The 11669-nt window shown below is 38.5% G+C and overlaps 1 protein-coding gene across 1 annotated transcript; it reads left to right on the top strand.

Annotated features, from left to right (window-relative positions):
- Positions 1-1079: 1079 nt before the first annotated feature.
- LOC100497166 (extracellular calcium-sensing receptor) lies at positions 1080-11162 on the top strand. Its single transcript, XM_031891755.1, has 5 exons — positions 1080-1139; positions 2467-3309; positions 5097-5324; positions 7580-7703; positions 10212-11162. Exons 1-5 carry the CDS (start codon positions 1080-1082, stop codon positions 11117-11119), a joined length of 2163 nt encoding a protein of 720 aa, XP_031747615.1. The 3' UTR covers positions 11120-11162.
- Positions 11163-11669: the final 507 nt, after the last annotated feature.

The raw sequence follows: 11669 nt of genomic DNA, 5'->3' as shown, positions 1-11669 counted from the left end.
ACCCAAGAGGATTGTTTTGTACCAATAAGTATGAATTATATCTTAATTGGGATCAAGTACAAGGTGCTAATTTAGCATTAAAGAAGAAAAAGGAAATCATTTTTAAAAATTAGAATTATTTACTTATAATGCAGTTTAAGAGAGATGGTCTTAATTTGGAACTTATAAAAACAGGTTTCCGGATAACAGATCCTAGACCTGTATAATTAATGTACAGAGATTGAAAATAAATCTGCTTTTCACACTGCTTTTTCGTTATTGTGTAGGGCAAAGCACATGTATGATCATGATGATGATTATTATTATTATCATGTATTTATAAAACTCCAACATATTCCACAGGATGTACAATAAGTGGGTTTATACATTGAACATACACAAATACATACAAAGCAACCAATAACCCATCTACATCCCTATGATGCAGTGCTGGCTAAGACCACCTGTTCATTTACACTAGGAGCAGAATTATTATGCGGTGTAAGAAACTTCGACAAAAATTGCCTCTAGTGATGGGCGAAATAATTCATCAGGCATGGATTCGCGGCAAATTTCCATGTTTCACAATTGCCATTTTTTTCAAATGTCATTTTACATGGCATAATAAATAGGTCCCTAATCATTTGCATGCTGTGAAAAGTGAAGTCTAGAGCCTAAAAAGTTGAGCTAAGCATGCCCAGTTTCCTAAGGCTAATAGCATATTTGGCGTTTGTTGTGCCGGCAGAGAAAATGGCAATACATGCCATTTCTGCATTTCTGTAGACATGGGAAAACATCTACAATTCTGAGGTCAGTATCCAAGTCCATTGAACACAATTTTAAGCTGTGAATGATTTTTTTTCTGAAGGTTTCACATCAGATATTACCGGTTTCTCCTTGCCATGGTGTATGCCATACTGGAAATTAATGCCTCAGATAATCTTCTGCCCAATGTAACACTGGGCTTCAAACTCTATGATTCTTGCTATAATGAACTAAAATCATTAACTGGTACAAAATGGATTTTATCAGGAAGAAAAAACACTGTTCCAAATTTTAACTGCAACAAGCATAGTATGCCATTGGCTATAATTGGTGATATGCTCTCTAAGGCCTCAATACCTATCGCCAGGATCTTGGGATTGTACAGATATCCACAGGTATGTAATTACTTTCATGGAGATAAAAAGTATATTGTTAATAAACCTTTGAACCTGCTTTTTAGATGTAAAGTGCACACCATAAACAGTTCCTTTACCTTTGGGTCTGAGCTGCACAACAATATAAACAATGCAGAAGAATGGCACTCACAGTATTTGCTGAATTAGTCTTCCAAAGATTTATTTTGCTCAATATTTTGGTTGAACTGTTTGATTCCCAGTGAAGGTCCCTGTGGAGGACCTAAATATTGAGCAAAATAAATCTTTGCTAGACTAATTCAGCAAATCGTGTGAGTGCCATTCTTCTGCATAAAGGAAAAAAGTACCGCACTCCCAGGAACTTCTCAAAAAGAAAAGGCTTTTATTTAGAAAATTCCAATGTTTCGAGCACTAGCTGTGCTCTTTCTCAGGAACAAACCAACAGACCCCTACCATACCAAACACTTAAATACACAAAGTGAAATGGTGCCATAAGGCTATTGTAACCATGGAGACCCCTATACACAGACAACACTGTGACCCAATAAGCAAAAAGCACTTGCATTATAATGACCAGACATGAGGAAAAGTGCAAACATTCAAAGTTCCACCAGTAACCAGTGTTAGAATGTTAATGTAAAATAATAGTGAAAGTGTGTAAAGGTCCAAAACTAGTGTAACCAATGTTGTCAATACTGTTAAAGAGTTGAGGTTATTTGTGGAAAGCACAGTTGAAACCAGACCATATCAAACCATGTTTGAAAAACAAGACCACAGGACTAGGAAACCACCATAGGATTACTCAGAAAACCACCATGGCCAAAAGAGTAGAGTGTAAACAAGCAAATAGCAACGACACTCAAGAGCTACATACGGGCCTTGCCCTTAAAAAATCCTTTATTGCGGAAATGCAACGTTTCGAGGCTAGGACAGCCCCTTTGTCAAGGGGCTGTCCTAGCCTCGAAACGTTGCATTTCCGCAATAAAGGATTTTTTAAGGGCAAGGCCCGTATGTAGCTTTTGAGTGCCGTTGCTATTTGCTTGTTTGGAGTCTGTGGGGAGGGTGCCGATCCCTCTCTAGCATTGTGCACCGAGCGGTGAGTTTTCGTTGGAGGGCTGAGGGAGTGCGGGTTTGGATTCGTTGCTTGCAAAAGAGTAGAGTGTGCCTTAAGCCACCTCCATCAGGTGTAAACTCACAGAAAATCATCATGTGGGTGGCCTACGGCACACTTTAATCTTTAGGCCATGGCGGTTTTCTGAGTAACAAAAATGCAATGCATGTGACTATGTATTGTATGTGCAAAATAAAATAGCAGAATTGTATCTGATTTTTTATTATCATTTATCAGGTTAGCTATGCTTCAGCTTCGCCTTCACTGAGTGATAAAACACAGTTCCCATCCTTCCTCAGGACAATACATAACAGTTATTATGCATGTTTTAATATTGTTGACTTATTGAAATATTTCAACTGGACCTGGGTGGGGATAATAGTTTCAGATAATGACTTGGGCAGAACGAGTCTTCAAATAGCAACAAGAGAGTATGAGAAAAATGGCGGATGTATTGCATTTCAAGAGATACTTCCTATATTCCCCTCCATGAACTCTGTTCTCCGCATTGTTGATGTTGTTAAAAAGTCCAAAGCAACAGTTATAGTTTTATTTTGCACCACAGAAAACCTTGTATCTCTAATGGAACAGGCTTCTTTTCACAATATCACTAACAAAGTGTGGGTGGGAACCTCAGGCTGGACCATTACCTCTGACTTCCCTAGGACTGACATCTTAACAACCTTAAATGGGAGCCTTGGATTAGCACCTCAAACTGGGAAAATTCCAGGGTTAAAGGAGTTTCTTTATAGCATCCATCCTTCCAGATTTCCAGATGATCCTTACATGAAGACATTTTGGGAGACTGCTTTTCACTGTATTTGGCCAGGAAATGATACAGTCAATAATAAATCTCCAGCACTGCTTAAAGAAGCCATTGTTTGGTGCACAGGAGAGGAGAGACTGGACAGTATTGATCCCAATATATATGATGTCTATAACTTTATATATACATACAAAGTGCATAATGCAGTCTTTGCAGTAGCTCATGCTTTGCACCAGATGAAGAACTGTGTCCCAGGGAAAGGGCCTTTCCAGAATGGATCTTGTGCTGATATTTATAACCACCGGCCTTGGCAGGTACCATATACTGACAGACATAAATTTATGAGGGTTGTGTATTGTGTGAAACAAACTAGATGTCTTGTAAAGAAAAAATAAATACTTAAATCATGTTGGTGACAAATAGCTCCACGATTCATTATTAGTAAAAGCCATAAAAGGGGATTCGTATGTAAATAACAGGCACAACTTATTTGAAAGTGTTAAAGATACCCTATTTAACATATAATGGAAACTGCCAGGGTCTGATTAGATCACATGTACCTTTCTGCTGGTCCAAAGCTGATAACACCTTGCTCAGCTGTTTAACTTCCCATATATAAACCTACAGATGGCAAGTATCTCTCCCCCCCCAAAAAAAACACCATAACAGCAGCATAAGGAATAAATAGGTAAATACAGTAGATAAAAACAATCCAATTTATGTATATAAATAACATAAGAATTCATAAGATCATAAGAATTGGGAGGGGAAATACAGAATGTGGCACCCATGTTGCTCACTATTACTGCAAGTAGAGTGAATGGATTGCTTGAATATTCATAGTGTATATGTATACTCTCTTCCAGGAATAGTTATCCTGATATTGTCTGGCAGTTTTAAACATTGAACCTCAGGCTGATGCTTCTGCATCACCTGAATCTCTAAATACTCTCCACAGATAGCCATTAGACCAGGGATCCCCAACCTTTTTTACTTGTGAGCTGTGTGATTGGCTATTTGGTTGCCCCCTATATAGACTGCTGGCCTGCAGGAGGCTCTGCTTGGAGTAAACTGTGTCTCTGGGCTTCCAAAACTTGCCTCCAAGCCAGAAATGGAAAAATAGACACCTTTTTTGAGGCCTCTGGGAGCAACAGCAAAGGGGGTGGTGACTGCATTAGACTTTATTATGTCCCCGTTTTTTAATCAAACGATTGTTATCAATATCAAAGCTTCATAAATTAGGCTCTTAGAGGGTTATGGAATAAAAGGCACTAAGTTTGCCCAGGAGTATTAACCCATTGCAACCAATCAGCAGGTAGAATTTACTGGTCATCTGTTTCAAAGCAAACATATTATTGGTTGTTATGTGTAACAGTTCCTGGGCAAACTTTGTGCCTTTTATTACATATTGGGGGATATCTTTCTTTAATGTCAATAATGGAATCAGTATGTTGAGTGAGTAATATTCCTGGGATATTGGTTCTCCAGTAATAACTAATGTAACCATGAGAGAGCATTCCTTGTGTATCTCCAGTACTTGATCTTTAGAAGTTGATGACATGTTGCTATGTTAACCTGCATCGGGAAAGATTCGGGGAATTGTCTGATTATACCATCCCATTGGTCTTCATAATGGTTTAGCTTAAAAGAAGGGTGGGCATTCTTGCTTGAAACCATTTCTGCCAGACCAGGCTATTTGTCTATGATACAGCTCAGAGATACCAAGCACATTAGGTGCAATCTTTTTAATAAACAGACAGAGAGGGCAGTGATACTGATATTGGAGCTATTAGCAGATCTTCCTCATAGCACAACTCACTTGAGGGCTAGTATGGAACATTAGCAGATATAGGGGTCTGTACTAGCAATGGGGGTCTGTATTAGCAATTTAGCAATGTATTTCCCTGACAGCAGTGACTAACTCTGGGCTTAGCCTCATTAATATAATGGGCTAGACTGGTTTGTGGCTAATTGAATTTCAATTCTTTCACACTGGATAATAATCCATAGAAATAACACAGCCATCCAGAGAATAAGTGATTACACTGAGTAAAATTTATATTATGCTTGGCTTGGATTTACTATATGTTTTCTTTTGTAGCTGCTTCATTACATCAAGAGAGTTGACTTCAAGAACACGGCAGGGGAACGGATATTCTTTGATGAGAATGGGGATGTCTCTATCTCTGTGGATATCCTAAATTGGCAGCTGTTCCCTAATGGAAGCAATCGATATGTCTATATAGGAAGCATTGACACCGGAGCTCCAAAGGGCAAGGAAATAAATATTCAGCTAAACAAGATTTTATGGAATACAGGAAACAGTAAAGTAAGTAGATAAATTATTTAATTTAATTTTAGTGCTTTCACTGTTGTTTGTTTATTGGCCAATAAAGTAAAGCACAGTGGAAGCATGGGTACCAGCTACACATGGCAAGTAGTGATGAGCGAATTTTTTCACCAGGCATGGATTTGCAGTAAATTTCTGCATTTCTTAAAGCTTAACTAACAGATAAATAATCTTGATATATCAGTACATATTGCCCTTTTACATGTTTCACTTGAGCCACCATTTTCTGATGGGCTGTGTGCTCCCTTAGAGATCACCTGACCAGCATCTCAGAGATCACATGACCAGAAGAAATGCAGCTCTAACTGTAACAGGAAGCAGTGTGAGAGTACAGAACTCTGTCCATTGATTGGCTGATGGGGCCTAGCATGTATGTGTGCCTTGGCTTGTTTGTGTGCCCTGTGAATTCTATGATCCCAGGAAGTGGCTCTTAATTCTTTTCTAATTAGGATTAGCACCTACTAGTAAAAAACTATATTATAATAAAAAAAATGTTTATTTAGATGAAGCAGGGTTTTACATATGAGCTGGTTTATGCAATATATATTTTATAGAGACCTACATTGTTTGGGGGTATTCTAGATAAGATACGTTGGAGAGAATTAACCATAGCACACCCAGAACTGAGGAGTCACAACACCATATTTGACAATGTAACATATGAAATAGCCCATGATCCCACTTTGGCCTCCAGTATGTATGCTTCTTGATCACCAAGTCCAAGATGGATCCTGGGAACAGAAGTGACACAGCTAAATTGGGGCCTGACCTGCTGAGTGGCTCTGTAGTTCTGGACATGCTATGGGGGCACAGATAGGTTTGGCCAAGTGTCAGTAACATGTTTGGGAGAGAGTACCAAATCGAGTACAGGTATGGGACCCGTTATCCAGAATGCACGGGACCAAGGGTATTCCGGATAAGGGGTCTTTCCGTAATTTGGATCTTTATACCTTAAGTCTGCTAAAAAATCAATAAAACATTAATTAAACCCAATAGGATTGTTTTGCATCCAATAAGGGGTAATTATATCTTAGTTGGGATCAAGTACAGGTACTGTTTTATTATTACAGAGAAAAGGGAATCATTTAACCATGAAATAAACCCAATAGGGCTGTTCTGCCCCCAATAAGGGGTAATTATATCTTAGTTGGGATCAAGTACAGGTACTGTTTTATTATTACAGAAAAGGGAATCATTTAACCATTAAATAAACCCAATAGGGCTGTTCTGCCCCCAATAAGGGGTAATTATATCTTAGTTGGGATCAAGTACAGGTACTGTTTTATTATTACAGAGAAAAGGGAATCATTTAACCATTAAATAAACCCAATAGGGCTGTTCTGCCCCAATAAGGGGTAATTATATCTTAGTTGGGATCAATTACAAGGTACGGTTTTATTACTACAGATCAAAAGGAAATCGGTTTTAAAATTCTGAATTATTTCATTAAAATGGAGTCTATGGGAGACAGGCTTTCCGTAATTTGGAGCTTTCTGGATAACGGGTTTCCGGATAAGGGATCCCATACCTGTACTTAATCTAAAATTATAATATATATTAACTCCAAATGCTAATATTGCCCCATTCATTAAGGAAACACTAGAAAAATAATGCAAATGTGAGATAAAAACATGGTTTTTAAATATTTTATGTTGGCAATAAGCTACTTTTATATCTAAAATTGTATAAAATACACTTTCTTTTTTTTTTTACTTGTTTATAAAAATGCTAATTAAGCTTTTTACACCTATTGCTATGCTAGGGTTAGCCAGAAAGTAGGTTGTGTACCCAGACAATAGACTGCTAATCCCTGTGAATAGCTATCAGCCACCTATACTGCAACTGAAATAGGGCTGCATGGAAATTAAAGGAAACATTGCAGACCTGAGGTCAGAGGGAAGTGTTACACTGAGCTTTGCTCCATTTAAAAAATGTTGGAAAAATAAGTTATTAAAATTGTCTTTTTCTTCTCCGTTTTTGTCATTTTTAATGACTTAACAAAAAGTATCCATAAACTGTCTTTCTTTCAGCAAAAAAAGTGGTGGTTACGTCAGTCTTTTGGCAGATTCCTGTTTGGAAATCTGGAGATTTTATTTACACCACTTTTACTGCAAAAAAATGCTGTCTCCACTTTCACGATTTCCCCCCAACTGACACCTCATTGAAAAACCTGTTAATTCATAGCAATGTATTAAGAAAAATGGATAGCTCATCAACTTCAGTTGTTCTTATAGGTCCCTGTCTCCATCTGCAGTGATCTATGTCCCACAGGCTACAGAAGAGCTGCAATTCAAGGGCAGAAGATCTGCTGCTTTGATTGTCTGCCATGTTCTGAAGGAGAGATTCTCAACCCAAATGGTTTGTAATGTTCATTATTTCATTTTATTCATGCCAACCAGCAGCCCTACAACCCCATCCTACTAGAAAAGAAAGTTAAAGATATAAGTAATTTATGGAAAACCTATGGAAATGGTAGCTTTGGGATGGGATGTCCCTATCTGTGTGGATATCCTAAATTGTTTCCCCCTATGAACAGAGCACTGTCTGCATTTTGTTGTGTATACTCATGAGTAGTGGGCGTGATGAACTTGAAGAACGGGAAGTATAATTGTTATGTCTCCAGGTCTTTTCACCTACTGGTTTAGCATTACTGTACTATGTGACCATGTGTAAATCCGGGAAATTATTTCTATAACCACCATCTTTAGAATGTTCACAACTGGGTAACTCTATCTGCAATAATTCAACCCATCAAAGCCTTTGGTAGCATCTATCTTTCACACCTACCCTTTGTCACTAAAGGTGAAGTATTCTAATCTGGTCTGAGTTAAACTGATGATGAAAGGAGTTTAGATGTCTGTCATTACATATCATGTATAGGGATTAAAACATATATAAATAAAACAGCCTGAAATAAACAACCTACTTTAGCTTAGAATCGTATCAAACATTACACTTCCTTGGTCCATTTCCCTTCATATTGCAGTTACCAGTTATTCTTTTCATCACCATTATGGCATGGTGACCTGAGTCAAATGCATACTGTTGAAGGCGCCTGAGCAAAATCTGCATTTAGGGCAGAATCCTTAGGTGGAGGTAGAAACCCTATTGTTTCTACCTCCATATCTGACGATTCAGCTCTGAGCGTTAAGGTCCCCATACACTATAAGATCCGCTCGCTTGGCAATGTCGCCAAGCGAGCGGATCTTTACCCGATATCCCCACCTACAGGTGGGCAATATCGGGTAGCAAGTTGCTTTAAAAAAAAAAATAATCTGATCGTTTGGCCCTGGGGCCAAACGATCGGATTACATTTGCGGCCATGGGCAGTCGGTTCGGGGACCGCATCAACGAGCCGATGCGGTCCCCGATCCGACTGGATTTTCTAACCTGGCCAATTTCAGGCCAGATATCGGTCGGCCAGGCCGCTCGTTTCTGCCCATACACATGCCGATTAGCTGCCGAATCGGTCCAAGGGACCAATATCGGCAGCTTCTATCGGCCCGTGTATGGGGGCCTTTAGTGGAGGGAACGAACGATCTTTCCTGTGACTAATGGTTGCAGGAAAGATCATAATTGTAAGGTGTATGGCCACCTTTAGTCTGTGAGTGTACTTTAGTAGCAAATAACTTCCCGTAGTGTATTTATCAGTATCTTAAATGAGCAATATCTATGATTCTAGGCTCATACCCACTGGGTCTGATTTACAAAGACAGGCACTAAAGTGTACCAGCGCAGTTTCCCAGAGCAACTCATTGCAACTGATTGAACTAAACTACTTGTTGATTGCATAAGATCAAGGAGTTGCAATACCAGGTGTGAATGTAATTCCTACCTAAAAAATCATACAATCTATCAAGATATAATCAACAAAATGGCAGTGGGTTACTCACTTTAGTCTTTAACATGTCAAAATAGGTACATCACTCAATGATAGAACCTTGCTTATTTAAATATGGTGCACTGGAATGGCTTAGCCTTAAATGGTTGCTTAAATACAGAAGAATTCATTTACTACCTGCATCTGATGTGTATATAGTACTTTGCAGCATGATATAAAGGTAGAAGGACTGTTGAGGGGTCCTGCATTAGTTCCATTAATGCAACACTACCTGCAGTGTGTGTGTGCAGGCTACAACAGGGCCCTGTACTTACCACTGCCCTATGGGGTAGGACCCCCACTGCTGCTGGGCTTGCATGCACTTGTGTTGAGCTTTCTTGCTTTTTGTCTAAAAGCTGCTTTTAGTAGCAAATAACTTTCCTCTACTGTATGTATCTGTATTCTAAATGAGGAATATCTATGAATCAAGGCTTTTAACCTTTTGGTCTGATTTACAAAGACAGGGGCTAGAGTGTACCGGTGCAGTTGCCCAGAGCAACTCATCAGATATCTGATTGAACTACACTAATTGCTGATTAGTTGCTATACAAATATACTACTGTAATTTAGCATCTATCTTTGTAAATTAGCCCTTGTAGCTAATAATCGTTGTGAAAATCCTGCTTAAGCATTGTCATAGTCTTGCTGGTCAAATGAACTGCTTTTCAGATAGATAAACTGACCTTTGGGATGGCTAACGACTCTTGGCCATAAAGCTTTCTATATGTAGTAAATTATTCATGTCTTTGCTCTTTCTATAGCCCCTTTCTTATCTTTCTATAAGCAACAGAAATCCTCAGATCCAGAAAGTTAATTTCCTCCATGGTCCAGTCATATACTGATAGTAGGGGACTTAATAAAAAAACTGTGTGTAGTTCATATTGTATAATAGTAGTTCATAGAGCTAAAGACAAAGAAAAAGGTGTCAGTCAAAGCCAGTGATGTCCCTTGTTTTCCTAAATAACATATTGTTTCTGTTATTCTAGATGACAGTGAATGTCTCAAGTGCCCAGAAGACAAATGGCCTGATAGCAGAAAAGAAGAGTGCCTACCAAAACCCATTAAGTTCCTTTCTTATGAAGAAGCTCTGGGCTCTGCTTTAGCTTGTATTTCAGTCTTGTTTTGTCTCCTCACATTTTCTGTGTTTTGCTTGTTCATAATAAAACGGAAAACTCCCATAGTAAAGGCAAATAACAGAGATCTCAGTTACCTACTTCTCATCTCCCTCATGGTTGGTTTCCTTTGTCCCTTGGCATTCATTGGCAGACCCAACCAGATAATGTGCATGATACGCCAGGTCATGTTTGCTGTCATTTTTTCACTTTGTGTTTCTGCCATATTAGCAAAGACTATCACTGTCGTAATGATATTTAGTGCTACAAATCCAAACAGTAAAATGAATAAATTGGTAGGTTTCAGAATACCTGTCTATATTGTCCCTGTATGCACAGTGATTCAGATAATTCTGTGTATTGTTTGGTTGGCTCAAGCAGCTCCATTTGCAGAGTTCAATATGGCAGCAGAAATAGGAATAATAGTGATTGAGTGCAATGAAGGGTCCAGGGTGTTATTTGCTTCTGTCTTGGGGTACATGGGTCTCTTAGCTTCTGTTAGTTTATTTGTTGCCTTTATGGCTAGGAAGCTCCCTGACACATTTAATGAGACCAAGTTCATTACATTCAGTATGTTGGTATTTGCCAGTGTTTGGGTGACATTTATACCTGCTTATCTCAGTACCAAGGGGAAACAGACAGTGGCAGTAGAAATATTTGCCATTGTATCTTCAAGTGCCGGACTTCTTGTTTGTGTGTTTTCCCCAAAATGTTATATAATATTACTGCACCCAGAAATGAACAGCAAAGAATATATCACAAGAAGAAATCCTAGGTGCTAGGAGACATGATTATGACTATGGGCAGCTTACACATACAGTATATTTTGACAGGATACATGGTATATAGAATTCTAAAATAAGGACTCCTATATAACGGGTTGTGTCCAGAGATGCAAATGTTTATTTTCATGTAATGTGTTGATTTTATCCAAGTTAAGTGTTTCTGGTTTAAAGATGTATTGCATTATGCTGTTTGAAGAATAAAACATGATACGTGCTAACTGCTATATCTCATGTTTTTAATAAAAGTAACTTACCCTTTTATACCTATATAAAAAGGGATCCCATTCTCAGCCTGAAAACTATAGGCCTGTTAGTCTGACATCAGTAGAAGGAAAACTTTTGGAAGGGGTAATAAGGGATAGGGTACTTGAATACATTGCAGTTTACAATACTATTAGTTTGTGCCCGCATGGTTTTATGCGTAACAGATCTTGCCAGACTAATTTAGTCGCCTTTTATGAGGAGGTGAGTAGGAACCTCGATGCTGGAATGGCAGTTGATGTCATCTACTTGGACTTTGCTAAAGCGTTTGATACAGTACCTCACA

The sequence above is a fragment of the Xenopus tropicalis genome, chromosome 8, assembly GCF_000004195.4.
Source record: "Xenopus tropicalis strain Nigerian chromosome 8, UCB_Xtro_10.0, whole genome shotgun sequence".
Lineage (NCBI taxonomy): Eukaryota > Metazoa > Chordata > Amphibia > Anura > Pipidae > Xenopus > Xenopus tropicalis.
This window is presented reverse-complemented; position numbering and strand designations above follow the sequence as displayed.